This window comes from Carettochelys insculpta, chromosome 2, assembly GCF_033958435.1.
Source record: "Carettochelys insculpta isolate YL-2023 chromosome 2, ASM3395843v1, whole genome shotgun sequence".
Taxonomy (NCBI): domain Eukaryota; kingdom Metazoa; phylum Chordata; order Testudines; family Carettochelyidae; genus Carettochelys; species Carettochelys insculpta.
The window spans coordinates 212176971-212196935 of record NC_134138.1 but is presented as its reverse complement, the minus strand read 5'-3'; the positions used below and the strand labels follow the sequence as shown (position 1 = coordinate 212196935).

Genomic DNA, 19965 nt, shown 5'->3' with positions numbered 1-19965 from the left:
AAGGATAAATTAGTTAAAGCAATACAATTCTACTTCACCAGAAATTAAAAAGGGGGAAAAAAAAAGACGTGATAAAATAGAATATCTGCTGAAGTGATCTTTTCTGTGCAATAATCCGAATATAGTGCATAGGACAGCACTATTTCATAGAAATAAGTACCTGTTGAAAGATTTATGTTACAAGCTTATTCTCTTTTAAAAAAATATTTTTCAGGCTCTCTTGATTACACCCATTCATTTGAAATATACTGACCTAACTCTGTTGGTCTTTATAGTATTGCACTGAATTCATCCATCAATGCAATGCACTTCTTGATTTTTATTAAGTAAGGAAAACTGCATTATATTTTCATCTTTATGTGCAGGGACTATATAAAGGACGATGTGGGAAATTACATTTTTCTTGCCTATTAATCGGCTGTGGGACCCAGACTCCAACCACTCTCCAGGGAAATTCCTGGAAACTCTTCTGTTTAGATCAGGGTTCTCAAGTTTTTAGGAGTAGGTGGGGTTTACATTTCAAGCAACAGAATATTGTACAATGCATCTGACCAAAGAAGAAAAAATAAAGTTTAAAAGTTGGTCTACAGATGGTGCTTGGTCCTGCTGTGAGGGCAGGGCAGTGGACTAAATGAACTCTCCAGAAGCTTCCTAGTTTTAGTGTTCTTTGATTCCATGAGTTAACAGGGCTCAAAAGGCCAGAAGAATTGCTGGGGTCAAAGTTAAAGTTAGTAACGGACCCCTTTCAGTGAGAATTTCCTGATTTTTTCAATTTCAGGCTTACCTTTGTATGAAATTACTTTTTGCCCTCTACAGGAGTACACTGAACATTATTTAAATATATTCTGGTTTGCAGTGTCATAAAAAACTTAAGGCTATTAGACAAGCATGAAGAAAAATTGTCATCCACTGCATCACTTGCATTGTAATGGTCACTGCACGTTCTTCATCTCTTGTTATGACAACATTTGCATAACTCTATCCCATTATCTGCCTTGTAAGTCAGTCCTCAACAACTGATAGCAATAACAATGAATCAGTTTTAGTTAGTATTGCTCTTGTTTGGTAATTCAGTGCATTTCTATGATAATCAAATCTGAACTGACAAGATGAGGATAATGGATGGTTCTGTGACTACTTTGCTAGTAATCAAATAGTGTAACTTTTCTTCTACAAATTTAACAGACTTCTATTTTTCTTTAGGAGAACTGATGCCCATTTGAAACCCAGGTACAAGAGGAGGAGGAGGATAAAGTTACTGGCATATTTTCAGTTGATTCAGATTCAGCTTCAAAATTCACTTTCACAAGGATATCACACATGCCCACTTTTGCAGCTTGTTTCCAGAAATTGGATATACACTTTGTTTTGGCTAAAATGAAAACGCTCTCTTTTCCAACTTTTGACAAATCAAGGAAGTATTATGCTACCTTCTTTTCTGGAAGAAAGCAAGGAACAAAATCATGTGGAGCAATTTATTGAAACATATTTATGCAGAAATGACAAGCAATTCAAGACATGAAATGCTGATCTACTATCTAAGCACTTAACGCCATTAATAAGAATAACAATCTAACTTGAACACATGAATGAGGCTCAAGTATTACTTTCAGAGGGGCCTATTTAAATTCCTGTGAGGCTTACTGGTATCAAAGGGATAAGCAGTTTAAAGTGCTATTACATGGAAGGTGGGGAGCAGGGGAGGCAGAAACAATCCTCAGAAAAAAATGATGTTGAAAAAACAACATTTAAAATGTAAGGCAATAAAAACCCAGAGGATTATGGTTATAAATGATTTTTAGAACTGTAGGATACCCTTTAAAAAATGACACATGTTAACATGCACATATCTGAAATTACTATCCTAATTGTAGTCAATATTTTTGAAAGCTCCATTTCAAATAGACAGTAACAGAAATTATGATACATGCAGCATTTTACTGACAGGACCTTTTCTAATCATGCTTTTTCTTTAAAAAAAATCCATTGCCCACTTTCAAACTGATTTTTCTCTTAGACATACCCAGCTTTGTGCATCCCCTGCACAAGAGCGCTGTGCATTCAGGACACAAAAAAGTGCATATTATTTACTGAAAAAGACAAGTCCATCTGAACAGAACATTCATAACCAAATTTTACTTTTCCTCTCTAACTAGATTCCAGTTTAGTACAGCTATATTTACTTGTTTCATTGCTTATGTTAGTAAAGTTTTCATACCTTTAAACCTCTATTAATGCAAATTCTTTAATCTAGATTATATTCTAGATTAAAAGTTTTATTGTAAAGCATGGGCTATTAAAGGATGATTGACAAATTTATCACATCTGCCACACCTCAACTTTATCATGTGCTGACTGCCCTTGAGAAAAAGTATAAAAAGGACATTAAGAAGATTAAGAAATTCTTTCCCGCCTCTTCATAGGTCTTGCGAAATGCAGAACTACAATGGATTTTTCTTCTAGAGATGTCATAATAGTCAGAAGAATCTAGGACCCATAGTCTGTTGTTAAAATAATGGCACTTAACATTTCCCTACAAACATTCTGTGGATTTTTCAATCACTTTTCAGGTATCTCCTTTATAAATGATAGTCAACTGTAACCTTTAATTCTGAATTAACAGATTTTAAAAGCAGCAAATATTATTCGGAGCTACAGCAATAGGCGTGTAAAGCAGTATGAGACTCTACGCTGCATCTCTTAGAAGCAGAGCACAGAAGTGACAGCCCAGAGGGAATGGGTGACTATTGTGGTTTTGTGTTGTCTTGATTCTAAGCTGTTCTGGGGACCTCAACAGCCCTCTGCATTATTAAACAACCTTGAGGGGCTATCTAAATTTCAGCGACCTGCAGCTGGAAAAGCAAAATCACTACTACATCATGAGCTAGGGTCCCCATTCCACGCATATATTAACATCAGGGCTTGCAAGGACGCTCTCAAGGACAATCAGTTCTGTCTTTTTTTCCCTAAATTCCACACCAGATCCAGTGTATTGAGTGCCTCTTCACTTTCCTTTGGTCACTGTAGCTGGGGAGGTGAAAGTCTTACCCACCTGGACAGAGGCTCATCTGCTACAAATTAAAAGAGCAGAGCTTTCCCACCCCCCCATGTCTTTTAATTTTTTGTTAAAGGTTGCCAGAGTTGGAGACCAGTAGGGAAAAGAGCAAAGACATTTTGTTAAATTAAAAAAAAAAAAAGTCAAACAAGAAAATTATATAAAATTGTTTATGTAGTTAAGTATCTCATAGCATGCCAGGACTGAGTACCACAAGTTATATAAGATTGTTGCACTGTGCATCAAGGAAGTTACTGTACTCCCATTAAGTAATGGTTTAACAGTGTGCATGTGTGCTAGTTTCACGTGTGTGCGCACAGGTGGTGGTGATGAAATCTATAGAACACAGTTTAAGATTTAGTTTTTCCTCTCCTTCCTTTTATTTTCTTTTAAAATATTCCAGATATGGAAGGTTCAGAATATGAAACAGCACTGTAAAAAGATGTTTAATGTGCCTCTCTGATGAAAAATGAGACTTATTTTAGTGAACATATTACTGCCTCAATGCCAGGGGAAAAACACTCGTCATTAGAGAAATGAATTGCTCAGCTGTTTATAAGCAAAAAGCTCTGGGGGAATTTCTCCAGGCCCAAAACGCAAAGCATTGCAGGGTTATGCAAACATATGTTGCAGGTGTTTTAGGCTAGACAGGTGGGAAAACCTCAACCACTGAAAAAGATTTAGCTTAATAGATTACAACTGAAACTAGATAACCCAAATGCAACGAAGTGAGAAAGAAACAGAAATAGTGAACTATATGCCTATATCAAAACTCTCACCAAAGTAATTAGCTTGCATAGAACAAAACTCTCACTAAATTATCTCACAAGAAAACTGGAAATTTTTTTCTATCCAGTAGTTTTACAGGATACAAATACTGCCAATTATTATTTTTTTTTTTTGGAAAACTAACGGTATTTTAAACCTGGAACAAAACCCAACCTGAAATAGCACTAAGTATCCAAAAAAGATAAAGATGAAGTATTGTAGTCTCTATTTAAACAAATATTTCTAAGGAGACAGTTTGTTGGAATATCTTTTATTTAGTTCCTAGACAACAGCATATTTATCATAATTCTCTTAAAGCCTAAGATATTTCTATATTAAAATGCTAATTTTTCCTTTTCATTTGCCTATAATTAAAGTTGGAGAAATCTGTGACTCCATATTCACGGCAAAGGTTTTACCTTTTCCTTCTCCAATGCAATACAAGTACATCTTCAGTAAAAACTGCTATCTACAGAACTATAGTGTGGATTGGGAGAAGAAGTGAAGTACAGCTAAAATGTACAGAACAAACACAGTTTGTTCAGTTCTGCAGCGGTCACTTTCCATTATGCACCAATAATTAATTTGACTGTTCATATAAATGACTACCTAATAGCTTAGGTGTCCAGAAAATTTAACCTCTCCACTCCTTTATTTTGTTATGTATCCAAGAAGCTGCGTCTTTGCTGTGTGTTTCGCAAATACGACAACAGCTCAACATTTTCAGTACATTTTCACCCATACCTCAAAAAGACTTGATTGCAAAAAATGCAGCTATATATTATTTGTATATTAATGACTATCCATTGTGGCACAAAATGCACTGCAGCCAAGATTTTTAAAAATATTTAAAAAAGAGTGCAGCTTAATTTTGATCATGTTATCTCTATTAACGTAATACTGCATAAACAGCAGAGGTGGAATGTTGTTACCAATGTCAATTGAGTCAGGAGACCCGAACTCTATGAATGCTTTTTCCAGGGATATGCTGTAACCCTCTTTGTGTTAGTTTGCTTATTTGTAAACTACCTACTTACCATTCTCAAAGAGATGCTGTGGCCTTGAATTAACTAAGGATTGTTTTTAAAAAATTGAGAATCTTCTACTGACAATGTTATTGAAGTGAAAAGAATTACTATTTGTCAATTGATTGAATGAAAAAAAAAATCAAGGAACTATTTTTCCTGAGACAGACAAAATGCCCCCAAAAAACTGAACAATTCAGTTCACTGGATAAAGACAGGAAGTCCCTGAAGCTACTAGAAATAATGACCAACTTCCATTTCCTTACATACCAACACCGCATCTTGATGGGAGATGGGAGTTTCAAGTCTAGTAAGGTATTTTGCATTATGGTCTACTTTACATACAATTGTACACCATGCTCCCTCTCTCTCTTTCTGGTGAAAAACCACCAGAAATTCTAAAAATGTTAATTCAAAAATACACTCATCCCTTGTTTGATGAGTACTTTACTAACAAGTACTCGCTAAAATGAGGAACATATATACCCATCTTTATTCACTATCTGAGTGAACTTACCCTGCTTATATGAGCGGGGTTTCTGGCTGGGGGTGGGGAGACCCACAGCCCCATGGCTGGCTCAGCTTCAGCCGTGGTGTCCCTGCTCGGGGGTGGGGAGACCCACAGCCCTGTGGCTGGAGCCTTCTCCCTCCCTTCCCTCAGAAATGCAGCTGTCTGACAGCCCTGTGGTTGGGGGAAGAGAAGGAGAAGGCTCTTAGCCCAGTTCTCTCCCCTGCAATGGCAGGAACATGAAACCGACACGCCATGAGCTGATCAGTTTCCTGGCCCGCAAGCCACGGAGAGACTGGAATCAGCCTGCCCCTGGTTCCCAGCTCCTGCCACTCTGGGAGTCAGGAAACTGACCAGCCCTGGTGGTTTCTGGCCCCCCTCCCCTTGCAGGGACAACCCCTGTGTAACTCGAGGGTTTACTGTATTAGTCCCCCCTGCCCACCCCATATGCCTCACTCTCAGCCAGGTTTTAATTGCTCCCAGGCTTAAACCCACCCAGCTGCCCCAAACCACCTCCAGCAGGCCCAAACCACCCCCAGCCTTAGAGCCCCCCAGTAGCCCCAAACTGACGCCAGCTTTACATCTTCTACAGCAGCCCCAAACCGCCCCCAGCTTTAGACTCTTCCTGTATTCCAAACTTCTCCCAGTCTTAGATCTCCACCACATTCCTCAGCAGCCCCAGCCTTAGACACTCCCCCTCCTCCTACAGCCTCTTCACCGGGGCTGCTGGGGGGGGGGTGGCTTCCCCAGTCCTCCTGCTCCCAGCATTTAACTCAAGTGTTAAGGTTTTAGCACTCAGGCATAAGGTAATTGCCATACTTAGTGATAGATATAGCTGCCATCTCCAGCAGCTATCGCTATTGATAGGTATCTGCCTGAGGCAGCAGTGTTAAGAAACTGCAAATGGGCTTCTTTAACACCCACATGCAGCTAGAAACTGCCGAGCTGGTGAATTTTAACAAATCTAATGGGACCCATGTTTGGGTCCTGACCCATAGGCTGGGAATCTCTGCTCTACATACATACACTACATCCTATTTCTGGTGCCAAACTATTCAAATACATCAGAAAAGTATCTAAACTCAACTGGTTTATGCCAAGTTACAAGCACTTGGAATGAATTGGAGACTTACATGTATTTTAATGGGAATTTAGTGTCACTCTTATGAGTTTTCACCTATGAGCAGAAATTTAGGAACCAATTGTGCTCATATAGTGAGGGATGAGTGTATAAATAGTATCTTTGACTTGAATAAAATTTTGGTCAGACATATTTTAGCTCCTTGTCCTAACAAGCTGAAGATTTTTTCATTTATGTTTTTATAATATATCACATATTTTAACAGGTAGATCAAAACACATCATCCACACCTTATCAATGTTCCAGACAGAAAAAAAGGACCTAGCTAATGTTCAAGTTTCTAATTTGTGTAAATTCTACATTTTGCATAAACAGAATTTCTTAACAACATAATTTCAATCTGCCTTTCAATTTAGTCATCTTCTCCGATGACTCCTGTTTTCAGAAGTAAAGTAACTAAATAGTGAGATGCAAGTCTGGTAATATTTAGTACTACACTCATGACAGATTTATGACATGGTATCTCAAAACCTCACTCAGCTCGGAAATAGAAGTTTTACAGCATTACAAAATAAGAGATCCATGATTACAAATAGAACACACAATTAGACCTGCTTGTAATCCAGTCCATCTTCAAAGTTATTAGATTTAAAATAACATTTTTATTTACAGAAAAGGCACCACATTATGGTTTTATTGACACTCATTTGGACAACTGGTATAACTCTCAAATTTTTTGAATAATACAGCAATTATAGGTGGACACAAACAACTCTATTCCACTCAACAATGCTGTGTGTGTGTGTGTGTGTGTGTGTGTGTGTGTGTGTGTGTGTGTGTGTGTGTGTGTGTGTGTGTGTGTGTGTGTGTGTGTGTGTGTGTGTGTGTACACAGATACCATATACCGGGGGAAGGTAGAGTACTATAAAGGAGCTAATTAGCTTATTCTTGCTATCGGGAAAGCAAATAAGATGAATTTATTGTGTTCTATGTACAACATTCTATGAAAAAAAATTGAAAAGGGTTCCCAAAGGTCTGAAATACGTGCCTTCTGAGATCTACCTGTCAACCCACTAAAATAAAAGTAATATGACACTTATGCCTGCATTCATGAAGGATGGAAACAAGTTAAGTTTTTCGAGTCATGGGACAGGAAGATCTATTCATTTCGAGATCCTGAAAATAAAGGAAGCTGCAGAGACATTTTGGACAGTGCTAATCCTTTAAAAGATAAACTTCACCTCAAATCGTCTAACTTAACTATTCATAAAATAGTGAGTGGAAAGAATAATATGTATATTGCATTTTTGACACCCAAAATTTTCAGCCAGTGAAAAATGGGATCACAGAAATGTTCTGTAATATAATCAAATTAAGAGTTGCAAAGGATGCAATAGTTAATATATTACTATTTACTATGCTGATTTAAGAGCATTAATATATGAATAGTGTATCTGAATTCACATCAAAATATGTTGCAGTATAATTTTATCACACTCTCCTAAAGAGTAGAATAGCCTTTCTTGTCTTCATTAAAAAAGCTCAGAATTCATTTTATATAACTGCTTCTCTTTTGTAAATTTTAGTCAAATACATTAGTTATGATGTAGAGAAGTTTTCATCAGAGAAAAACTCTTCTGAGTAGTGCTTTTTGATAAACTACTTCACAAAGTAGAAGTGATTAACTGAATTGTCAGATTGCATACAAGAAGAAACAATCACCTCATTGTAACATTGCTAAATATGGTTTATTACATCATTTTACAGCTAATATTCTTCCTCTTTAGGTCTGGGTCAGTAACTTTAGATGACTTTTCAAATGTAAGTAAACTGGTCATTTGAAAGAAAGAGCCTCAACAAATTCCCATGCAGAAGATTTTATTGATAACTGAGGTAATTAAGAGCTATGGGGTGCTTCATTTTCTTACTTAAAGAAAGGGTGTTTCTTACTTAAAAAAAATAATCATTTACATTTGCTCTTGCCTATTTTGCTGTTATTTTCTCCTGCTCAAAGAAGAAAAATAAAAGTCAGTCTTTAAAAATCAGTTTGCTGCCTTGCATTAAAATACCCCAAAATGATGTCATCTCCTGTACTTTTCTCCTTTGCCTTTCTATCTCAACAAAGGCTGCGTCTACACTACGAGATGATATTAATGCATTAATGAATTTAATTTTGTAATTCTGGAATTTATAAGTTTGAATTTGACCATCCTCACTTCCCACGTGCTCCTCACAAAGTCGACTCACAGCTGCTGCACTCAAATTGGCCAACAACAGCTGTTGCATAGTGCATTGTGGAAACCTATCCCACAGTTCCCTCATCCCCATAGCTTTCTGGGTATGCTTGCTGGTCTTTGACATCATCTTCCCACATTGCATTTTTCTCATTCCCCTCCTGATCCCTGAAAATATGCTGATCCCTGGAAATAATATAGGGACCCTCAAGGTTAGAAGAAGGAAGATAGAAAAGTACAGGAAAAAAGAATTTTTTGTTTCCTCCCACATTACATTCTCCACACAGGTCCAGTGATTGTATTCTCAGCTGGCCATTCACTGAGTGTCCCATCTTCCATCATTGCATGTGATCCCTGAAAATAATGCAGGGGCCCAGACTTTGTTCTACAGTTAGAAAAAAGAGGGTAGAAAAGGGTAGGAAAAGAGAATTTTTGACTTTCCCCTTCAGTACACAGATAACGCCAGTTCGGTTGATGTCAGCGAAATAACATACACACATACACTGAACTTACGATACGAACAGGAATCTCAACTAGACACACACCCCCACCAGGTTTCTGAGGGAGTCAAGGCATGGAAACAGATAGCAGATATTAGCAAGAAGATTTTATAACTGAAATATAAAAACAGAAGGTGTCTGCAATGGACAGCAAACTCCCGAAAATATTTTTGGCAGGGCGTGGGTGGCTGCTGTGGTCTGCAACTGCTGAAGTAGCTGAAATATTCCCCCTGTGTATCTTATCCGCCAGGGGGAAGTCTCCCCCAGCCCCACTATGGGTGTGTGTGTGGGGGTCCAGTGGGGAGCCAGTTGAAGTGGTCCTACCTGAGTATGTTAGTTGCTGGGGACGACTTTTTCCCAGCAGCAGCAAGCCCCAGTATGGGCATGGGGGAGTTCACTGGGTGGCGGACAGTTAAGGGGGTCCTCCCCAAATACCTTAGGTGCTGGGGGAGACATCCCCCCAGCAGCAGCAAAGTATCTTAGCTGCTGGGGGAAGACTTCCCCGCGGTGGCTGCAAGCCCCCAAATATCTTTCCTGCCCTAAATGTGCACCGTCTATGACATAGTGCTGCCAGGCAGCATGATCAGCACCGAATGGCAGGCACATCCTCTTATTGGGTTGGGAGCTAACCACATGATGTGGCAGAGTGCAGAAAAGACCCAGACTGCGTGGCGCCTGGGGCAGGAGTGGGATTCATACACAAGTGTAAACCGCTGAGAAGAAATTTTTCAACTTCTTATGCAAGCACGACCCCCACCACAGCCTTGTTGCCACATGGTATGGGAGGGAAGTGGCTGGCACCACACAGTGCAGAAAAAAACAACAAGTGAAGATACAGGGTCACAAACTCCCTGCAGGAGCTATTTGAATGGGTAGATGCGCTCACAGCACGAATAGCAAAGACAGACAGACACTTCTCAGAATCTCATACAAACGAGCCCACAGACAAAGGCTTGCTGCTCCCACTTGGAATTTCACAGTCTTCGTGTTACTGAAGAGCAGCGGTCAGAGCGGAGCAGTGACAGGCATTGTAGCTTATACATGGGACACCTGTGGAGGCTAATAAATTCAGTTTTAGGATGTGGTGCTTCCAACACTGGCCATTAATTGACCTTCTGAATTCAAGCTTGACACTATACCAGTCAGGTAACTGCGATTTGTAATCTTGAGATTGTGCATCCTAAATGGAGTCAATGGTATTGACAGTGAAGACAGTCATGTGATAATATCAAGGACTTTTGGCTGGGACTTGAGCCATCTGCTCACGAAGACCCTGAAAATCTCTCTGTCTTGTTTCCTCTTCAGCACAGGGCACCGTAAGAAATTAGTCAAGGACCAGTTGTCAGCACCAGGGAAATGAGTCAGCTGACTCATGGCTGAATAGCTCACATTTTTTAAAACCAACTTAGAAGCGCTACATGGATTTATTTCAGAAAGAGGGAAAGATTTTAGCTGTTATTACTCTAAAGTGATAAATTAACCATTATATATTAGATTTTAAAATTCCACCTCTTGAATACATATTAATTAATGAGTCGCTAATGTCCAAATGTAGAAAGATACTAATTCTTGATCAGCCGCAATGTGGTCATTGAAGAGTGGTGATTAATGACAGATTGCACGCAGTACTAACCAACAAAATAAACTAAAACTTGTTCTTTTCCTTTCACAAACTAGAAACAAACAATTCTGAAATAACAGCAGCTTTCAAAGGATAGTTACAGCTTTTCAGAAGCACCTCAGCTAATGAGCGTATAGAAAGGAATTTATCTGAAGAAGAAGAAAGTGAAGCTAAACAGCCTTTCAGGCACATGAAACCAGTTCAGAAAAAAATTCTGAGTTGTGGCAGCAGCTACTTAAGAAGAAAATTCAACTGAAAATAATGTACAAACAGTTCAGTTCATAAACTCAGTAATGTATTTTTTCCTCCTGCCATTTACTGCTCAGATCACATTGTGTGTTAAAGGCAGGAATGAGAATTCCTCTAGCTGTTCTTTATAAGTATGATCAGGACCTTAAACATTAAAATCATATATTACTGCTAATTTCCTACAATAGTCACTGTTATTAGTTATGTAGTATTAGTTACGATTAACCAAAATATCATCTTTAAGATGAAATGTATGTTTCCACAGGGAGTCCATTGTACTTCACCATTAATACCTTAAACCATTATTATTTCAAAATGTTACCAAACATTTCAAGATACTGTGTTGAACTATACTAATAGACCAACCAGAAATTTTAGTATTATGGGAAAAAAGTTAATTTTAGACAGCCAACTATAACTTCCTATATGATATTTAATAGATTATTATTGAGTAGTAACACTTTAGAGTTGAATAAAACTGTCTTAACTCTAACTAGCTTGCTTTGCATGTAATGAAACCATTGCTTTTAACAGGTTTGCAGGCAATCTTTCATTTTGCAGAAATATTTTTAATGATATAAGCTCCTGAAAAAATACTGGTTGTCAGATTCTTTGAATGTAATCTAAAATGGTAGTGTTGTATGTAGTGCTTTAGTTTTGTAGTAAGTCACTGTGATAAGGTTAACACTTCCACACACAACATACAAATAAGAACACCCAAAGATGAAAATGACTTTGCTTATGTTGCTGTATTAGAATTTTATTTGCTAAAGGGTAAAAACAGATTTGCAAAATTCACAGTTAACTTAAAACAATAGTTTTAAACCTTTTATTCCGAGCCCTGACTGCCTTCAGGAGGGAGAGAACATCTGGTTATTTAAGGAACACAATATGTTCGCATTTTCTATGACTTTTATTTCTAATTGGGTTTTTAAATTTTTTTTTATTTGAACAACTCTAGTTAGAACTATGTTTTTTAATTACTTTATATTCTCCTGACTGCCCTCCCTCAACATCTTTACTTCTTCATCTTGCAGCATTTGCTTTGAAAATTCACAGCACTACCCAATAGTGGTGATGTGAAAAAAATTGACAAAATTGCGTACTTTTGGGTTACTATAATCAGAGACACCTCCAATCAGTCATTGGGGCATGCTACAAAAACAATTCCTGCTGTTGCCCCAGTTTCTCACTTAACATACACACACTTTTCACAGAACCATAGAATCCTAGGGATGGAAGAGACATTGAGTCCTTGAGTCCAGCATCCTGCCCAAAGCACTTTTAATTCCCCCTTTTTTCGTATCAAGTCAGCTTTCACATAACTCTTCCTATTCTGAATAAGTCTGACTAGAAATCCCATTGACCGATATAATTAAGAAAAATCCGTTCTTGGCAAAGAATTGGAAATTTGAACTAATCTCTGTTCAAAGTGAGTTCGCAGTGCAGCTCTAAGTGAAGGCCATAACACAAGATTTCAAAATTCAAGTAGGAATTCCAGATTTTCTCATCAACTGAATATAATCAAATGCACTTTGAAGTCTATTTCATACAACTGGAAGGGACCTTGAGAGGTCATTGAGTCCAGTGCCCTGCCCTCTTGGCAGGACCTATCACCCTGACATTTTTTTTTTAAATCTATTTGCCCCAGATCCCTAAATGGCCCCCTCAAGGAGTGAACTCACAACCCTGGGTTAAGTGGACAAATGTTGAAACCTCTGAGCTATCCCTCCCTGCAAATCCCAAGTGTGGCTCTGTAAATACATCTTCTGTGTTTCCCCACTGAAGCAATTTCATTAACTTGCCATGAGCTATTACAGAGTTGTGTACTCTATTTCCAGGACACTGATCCATAACTTCTGTAGACATAGAGGGGCTCTTCCACTAAGGACAGTTCTAAATTGCACTCAACAAAAAGGGAGAGGTCCATCAGGCCAAAAACTTTCCCTCCATCAATCCTCAACACCACAGCCGGGCAAGGACGTGGTGCTGATCTCGGTGGTAAAAGGGGGTATGAGGAAGAGGAATGGGATGTGATGAAGAAAAGGCATATATTCAGACTGAATACATATCAGTAAAGTACCTGCACTGGTTTCAGACTGAACTCCTGCTCCTCCCATTACACTTCTGAACTTCTCCGTTTGTCCAGATGAGATTTCAAGCTCCAAGAGACAGAGAGCAGGTCTCACTTACATGTTTACAAGACACTGAGATATGTGAAACAAATCCTATTGGACCATGAAAAATTGCCCATAGAATAGACTGGGAGCTCCATGGAATGGCACAATTAAAACCATATAAAGCCTTGGAAGAAGCTTTATAGGGAACTTGCCTAGCTCAGGGAAGGTAAATTGTACTAAAACTAATATGCCTCCAACATCCACTGTTCCTAATGGGAAGTGCACAGGGAAGCCATAAGAGGTAGAAAAGTCAGCAAGTACTGAATTCAATAGTCAGAGCTTCCTGGTTACATTATCGCACAGTGCCTTCTCTCTCTCATTTGCCCGTCACCTCAGTAAGAAACGTCTTGAACTACTATTACACCAGCAACAGTGAGGAAATTTTTAATTTTCCAGGTGTACTACCATATAGACTTCTGGAATTTCTGCCACCCAAAAGGCTGCAGATAGACTCCTACCACCTTAAGTAACAACCACTGAACTCCTTTTAGTTCTTTTCTTTCACTCCACAGCAATTTTGATGGACTGATACAAAATAATATATGTCTTCTCTAACACACAATTCAAACCAATACTAAATAATCCCAACTCATTCAGAGACTGGGTTTAACTCATGTGTGCTTAAGGACACAAACATGAGCCTTGAAAATGAAAAAGCAGTCCAGTAGCAATTTAAAGACTAACAAAATAATTTATTAGGTGATGAGCTTTCATGGGACATACCCACTTCTTCAGACCATAGCCATACCAGAACAGACTCAATATTTAAGGCACAGAGAACCAAACATAGTAATCAAGGTTGACAAATCAGAAAAATATTATCAAGGTGAGCAAATCATAGCATCGATGGGTAGAGGGTGGGGGAGTCAAAAATTAGATAAAGCCAAGTATGGATAAGACCCCCTATAATGACTGCGAAAATTCCCATCCCGGTTCAAACCACGTGTTAATGTGCTGAATCTGAATATAAAATAGAATTCAGCAGCCTCTCTTTCCAAACTGTTGTGAAAACTCCTCTTCAGTAAGCTGCATACTTTCAGGTCATTAACAGAATGGCCCACTCCATTAAAGTGCTGACTGACAGGTTTGTGAATCAGGAGTGTTTTTATGTCTGTTTTATGCCCATTAATTCTTTGTCTAAGAGACTTTGAAGTCTGTCCAATATACAAAGCATCTGGGCATTGTTGGCACATGATGGCATATATGATGTTAGTTAAGGAACATGAGAATGTGCCTGTGATTCTGAGAGTAACCTGGTTAGGTCCAGTGATGGTATCTCCAGAATAGATATGTGGACAAAGTTGACAACAGGCCTTGTTGCAAGGAAAAGTTCCAGGGCTGGTGTTTCTGTGGTATAGACTGTAGTAGTTGGTGAGAATCCTCATAAGGTTGGGAGGTTGTCTGTAGGAGAGAACAGGCTTGTCACCTAGGGCCTTCTGCAGCGTGGCATCCTGATTAAGAATAGCTTGTAGGTCTTTCATAATGTCCTGCAGTGGTTTGAGTTGGAGGCTGTAGGTAATGACCAGTGGTGTTCTGTTCTTGCCTTTTTTGGGCCTGTCTTGGAGTAGTTGGTCTCTGGGTATTCACCTGGCCCTGTCAATTTGTTTTTTTATTTCTCCTGGTGGGTAATTCAGGTTTATGAATATTTGGTGGAGATCTTGTAGTTTTTGGTCTCTGTCAGTAGGATCAGAGCAAATGCGATTGTACCTAAGGGCTTGACTATAAGCAATGGATCTAGTTGTGTGTGCAGGATGGAAGCTAGACGCATGTAGGTAAGTATAGTGATCAGTGGGTTTACAGTAGTGTGGTATCGATCAGGCCATCCTTGATTTGTACTCTAGTGTCCAGAAAATGTCCCTCTCGTGTGGAGTAGCTGAGGCATAAGTTGATGGTGGGGTGCAGATTGTTAAAGACTGTGGAATTCTTCTAGAGTCTCTATACCATGGGTCCAAATCATAAAGATGTCATCAATATATCGTAAGTAGAGGAGTAATAGGGGACGAGAGCTGAGGAATCTTTGTTCCAGGTCAGCCATCACTTAATAAATTATTTGGTTAGTCTTTAAAGTGCTATTGGACTGCTTTTTTGTTTTGATAGTATATAGCCTAGCACGGCTCCCTCTCTGTTACTATGAGCCTTGAAGTTTGTCTAGGGAAAATAAAGAACAGGTAAAGGGAGTATGCATCCCCACTCTCGGCTCAAGAGGTAACTATTCTTTAATAAAAAGTTCCTTGAGAGCAAGCTTGGCCTCTATTCCAGAAAGCATAGTTTTTTTTAATAAAGTTCCAGTAAGCCAATGCCAACTGAGAAGCTGCTAAGCCTTTCTTAGTGCTCTTCATTTTCACACATTGTTGAGGACTGAAAACTGACTCAGCTTCCTGGAGATCATTAGGTATTGAATATTGCTGATAAGAATGGTATGGCTTGGCTTGACCAGACTGCATATACCATCCCACCCCAAAAGAGGAAGAAAGGGAAAGAAAAAACAAACAAACAAAAAACCTCTCTGGGATGATATGGTGCCTAACTTCCAGAGTTCCATTCAGGTAGACAAGCACAGCCGTCTTTCATAGTGTGGATATGAAGCCACTTTTCATTTGTGTTTGTGAGGACAGACAAAACAAGGAGAATTACTTTCTGACAGGTAGAAAGGAGAAATCATCTTACATAGCAAAATGTATGGTTTTAATTATCTTTATCCATGTGACAATACAGTTAGCATGAAAGGCTAATTTTCATGCATGCTTCTCTCACTGAATAGAGGACTACAGTCTTCCCCTGCCTTACAAGGGTAATTCGTTCCTGAAAAACCCCTCTTCGGGTGAATTCTTGTAACTTGAAAATGTAATTACCATTAATTTCACTGGGAAAAAATTTTATGCATTCCTGCGCCCCAAAATGTACACCCATTTATGCTAAAACACCACCAAATCCCATTAAATCCGGTGCAAGGGGGTGGGCAGGGCAGAGCAGGGCACAGGGAGGCAGCCCTGCCTGAGCGCAGCTTAGGTTAAGTGGGAAGGGGGTGCTGCCAGGAGCTGGCCACACGGGGAGCTAGGCAGGCCCGGGAGCCCCCGGCTGGTGAGGAGCGATGGCTCGCTTGTGTGGGGCTGCATGGCGGAGAGATCCCGCTGGCGGCAGCAGCAGGCAAGCCAGGCGCTAAATGGAAGGGAGTGCCACAGACGGCAAGTGGCGCCTGAGGCACAGCTGTGCAGGGCGGGTGGCGGCAGCAGCCCCCTAACCTCCTGGGGGGTCAGCGGCAGCAGCGGGGCTGGGATGGGATTGCGCGCCCAGCATCCACGTCTCGCAGAGCGGCGTGATCTACTGCCGGCACTCGGACAAGTCTGCCTCCCCGCACCAGACTGCCGCCCTCTTGCACGCACCAGACTGCCTCCCCCCTGCACGCCTCTTCATCGAGACCAATGCAGCTGACTCCATCCCCTCGGTGTGTGCCTACCAGAGCTGCCAGCCTCCAAATCGGTCTTTGTAAACGCAAAGAAATGTCTTGTAAGCTGAAGTAGAGGTATTAAATGAAACTCCTTGTAAAGTCGAATTCTCGTAACTCGAATGGGCGTATCTCGGGGTATGACTGTACTTGAAAGGTTAGGTAAGAAATATGTCCAAACCTCTCAAGCTATGTTTACTCTTACAGAACCATGGAGAATACATAACTGCATATCGTCCTAGAATGGGTATGAAGAGCAGTGTCCCGTGGTGTCCAACCAGTTCTGAAGCAGTATACTGCTATACTGAACTAGCCACATTATCCTGAAAATATATTTATTTTCAAGACAACTAGCCACACCCAACCAGCCAAATGGCACATATGTTGGAAAACATGGGTGTGGACAGAGAGTCAGTGCTTATGGGAGCAAAGACAATACCAGAATTTTAAGATATATGCCTTTCTTTTCTCTCCACATACTCAAGTAGTGCCTCTCACATTTACACTGCTGTTTTCACCCGTGCAGGGCCCTTTTGCTTCCCCACTGCTGGAGCCTTCACATAGAGCAAGGGAAGATTCCCATCTGAAGGGCAAGGCTCTGGTATCTTCCCCAGTGTCAGAACTTTTCCCTGATGCTCCCCCTTCCCAGGTCCTTCCACTACGACATGGATTGACACACTACAAGGCAGATACACACAGCCTGTTTTTCACTCCAATATGTAGCTACTTGTACCCTACATGCCACCACTTCAACAGCAGCCATGCGGATGTTCAGCATGCAACTGAAGTTTCTTGAGGCTGAATCAGATTCCATCTGCCAGGAGCAGGAAAATAGCTAAGCAGGAAGTCAGGGGGTGGGAGGTTGGTCCCACCTCCCAGTAGCAAGACCTATATAACACACAGTCTGGGCTAGCAGAGAGAGTGCTTATAGAATTTTTAGTCAGTATTAAGTTAGTCTCACATACTAACATATCTGTTTGTTGACTTAAACAACACATACTAGATTCAGTTTGATGGCTTAGCATAATTTATTCCTTCTCCTCGCAATATCTTCCCTTTAAAAATATTTTGGCTTTGTTTTGAAAAGAGAAGGCAAGAACGTAAATGCTGAACAGTTTGATTTCAGAGTCTGCTGCCTAAATAAAAAAAAAACACCTCACTACCACAGACTTTCTTAAGCATCAGGGAGATGACGGATTTTACTTCTCATCTTGAAAGAAATCTATGCACAAGAGGAATGAGGCGAGCAGCAGTAAGTACCCACATTTCTATAGAAAACTGACACAGAGGAGACATTTTTTCTTAATTTATAAAAGAATGCATGTCATACTCCTAACGCATTTTGCAGAAGACAGTCACCAACTGATAAAAGTGCAGAAATTCTTCTTTTCGTAGGTGACTTGGGGGAAGTTATCTTAGATTGTCCATTGGCAGCCTAGCAATGTGACATGCTCACACAATTCTAAAGCTGACAGCACAACTTCTGAGAACTGCTAAGGATCCAGATACTGAGAAGACTGTCATTCACAGAATTACGTCAAATACTTTATTTTAAATCCAGGTTAGCTCTATACATGCTGAGGATTCTTTTAAAAAAGTGGATCAATACATTTAAATGATCAGAAACATTATACTAGTAAAACAAAAACACACTAACAAGTGCAAATAAAATCTGTGTGAAACTTCGCAGACTATAAAATTTCATTTTTAATTTAAAAAAACCTTATGACATCCCACTACATTTGAATGCTATTGACCCTCTAGGTACAGCCATGGTTAGCTTGCAGAATTAATAAATGATATGTATAAAAGTCTACTAGGAAATTGTATTACTACTTCTTGATAGTTATATGTAACTGTAGCCCTGTAAATATACTTTGGCATGTGGTCCTCTGTGAAGAATAAAGTATGAACTACTGACATGCAGGGAAAAACCTTTACTTTGACTTAATAGAGTTGGCTGCTTAGCAATATGTCAGAACAGTAACACTTAAGAAACCACATTTTCATTTCATTAGACTATTCTCCCCTTGAGTAATTGTGCACAATTTCCAGTCAATTAGGAACAATGTGGTAGTTTCCGGAAGAAGATCCTTGGAAAACACTGACCCCTGACGCACGTAGAAGGCTATGACCTTGACATTATGGAGCACTTTTAGGCCTCATCTACGCTAGCAAGTTCTTTCAAAATATTTTTTGAAAGAAGGGGCCTCTTTCAAAATATCCAGCGGAGCATCTACACACAAAAAGCGTTCTTTCAAAATTAAATCAGAAGAATGAGGTGCTCCTTTCGAAAGCGCTCTTCCACTCCCATTTCAGGAAATGCACCTTCTGAAAGCTTCAAAAGAGGGCCCTTTTTTTCAGAAGAGCAGTCCTCGTGGCACCTGTTTTTTGATTCCTGGCCTGTTCTTTTAAAATAGCGGGGGACATGTGGGGACACTCTTTCGAAAGAGCAGCTCACTCTTTTGATCTGCTTTGTGTGTGGATACATTCTTTCAAAAGAAGTTCTTTTGGAAGAGATCTTCTGGAAGAACTTCTTTTGAAAGATTGCTGTAGTGTAGATGTAGCCATAATGTTTTATTTAAGAGACTTATTTCCTGTACTGGTAACATTTAGCAACGTGCAGCTTACCTTTGGATCTCTGAGAAACAGTGCTCTGAGGATGAGTGAGTGTACATCTCCTATAGGTGGATAATGCATCAGAAGTCCCAAACATGTCTGATAATTACTTGAGATCACTAAAAACAAAATAAATAAATAAATAAATAAATAAATAGGGAAGGGGTGATACACAGACATCTATATCTGCATATATATCTATATATATGTCTACATATTTGGGTTTTCAAAGGAATTTTATTTTCTACACTCCCATTATGGGCAGGGGTTGAGAAGCCCTTTCTCATGATGAAATCAAACAGACCCTCTGAACTGTAGTTTTGCTTAATCCAAGGAAGAGGTTACGGAAGATTAAATGTTGTGTGGGTCTGCTCCTGTGCCTATGGAAATCAATGCTAACAGTTTCCATTAACTTCAAGGGGAAACCCAGATTCAGTGCATAATCAGTTATGCTCTCTTTCATGAAGAAACACTTTGCCCATAACTATTCTTCACTAAAATACTGTATGCTCTTCAAATATACATTATTAAACAGACTCTATTATTTCTTATTCTCCTAGTCTGCAGGAATTAAAAATCTACTTTTGATAAGACTTCATTTAACATGAGTTTGTAAACTACTTGGGTCTCATTTACCTGTCAGAGAACCCCAGAGAAATGCTTCAACAGATTGAGCAACA

At 39.5% G+C, this 19965-nt stretch overlaps 1 protein-coding gene across 1 annotated transcript in view; it reads right to left on the bottom strand.

Annotated features, from left to right (window-relative positions):
* TBC1D5 (TBC1 domain family member 5) overlaps nucleotides 1-19965 on the bottom strand; it is a 560176-nt gene that overhangs the window by 101092 nt on the left and 439119 nt on the right. Inside the window, exon 18 of the mRNA XM_074984496.1 lies at nucleotides 19298-19404. Within this exon, the coding sequence (XP_074840597.1) occupies nucleotides 19298-19404 (107 nt within the window). The remainder of the gene's footprint in view (nucleotides 1-19297; nucleotides 19405-19965) is intronic.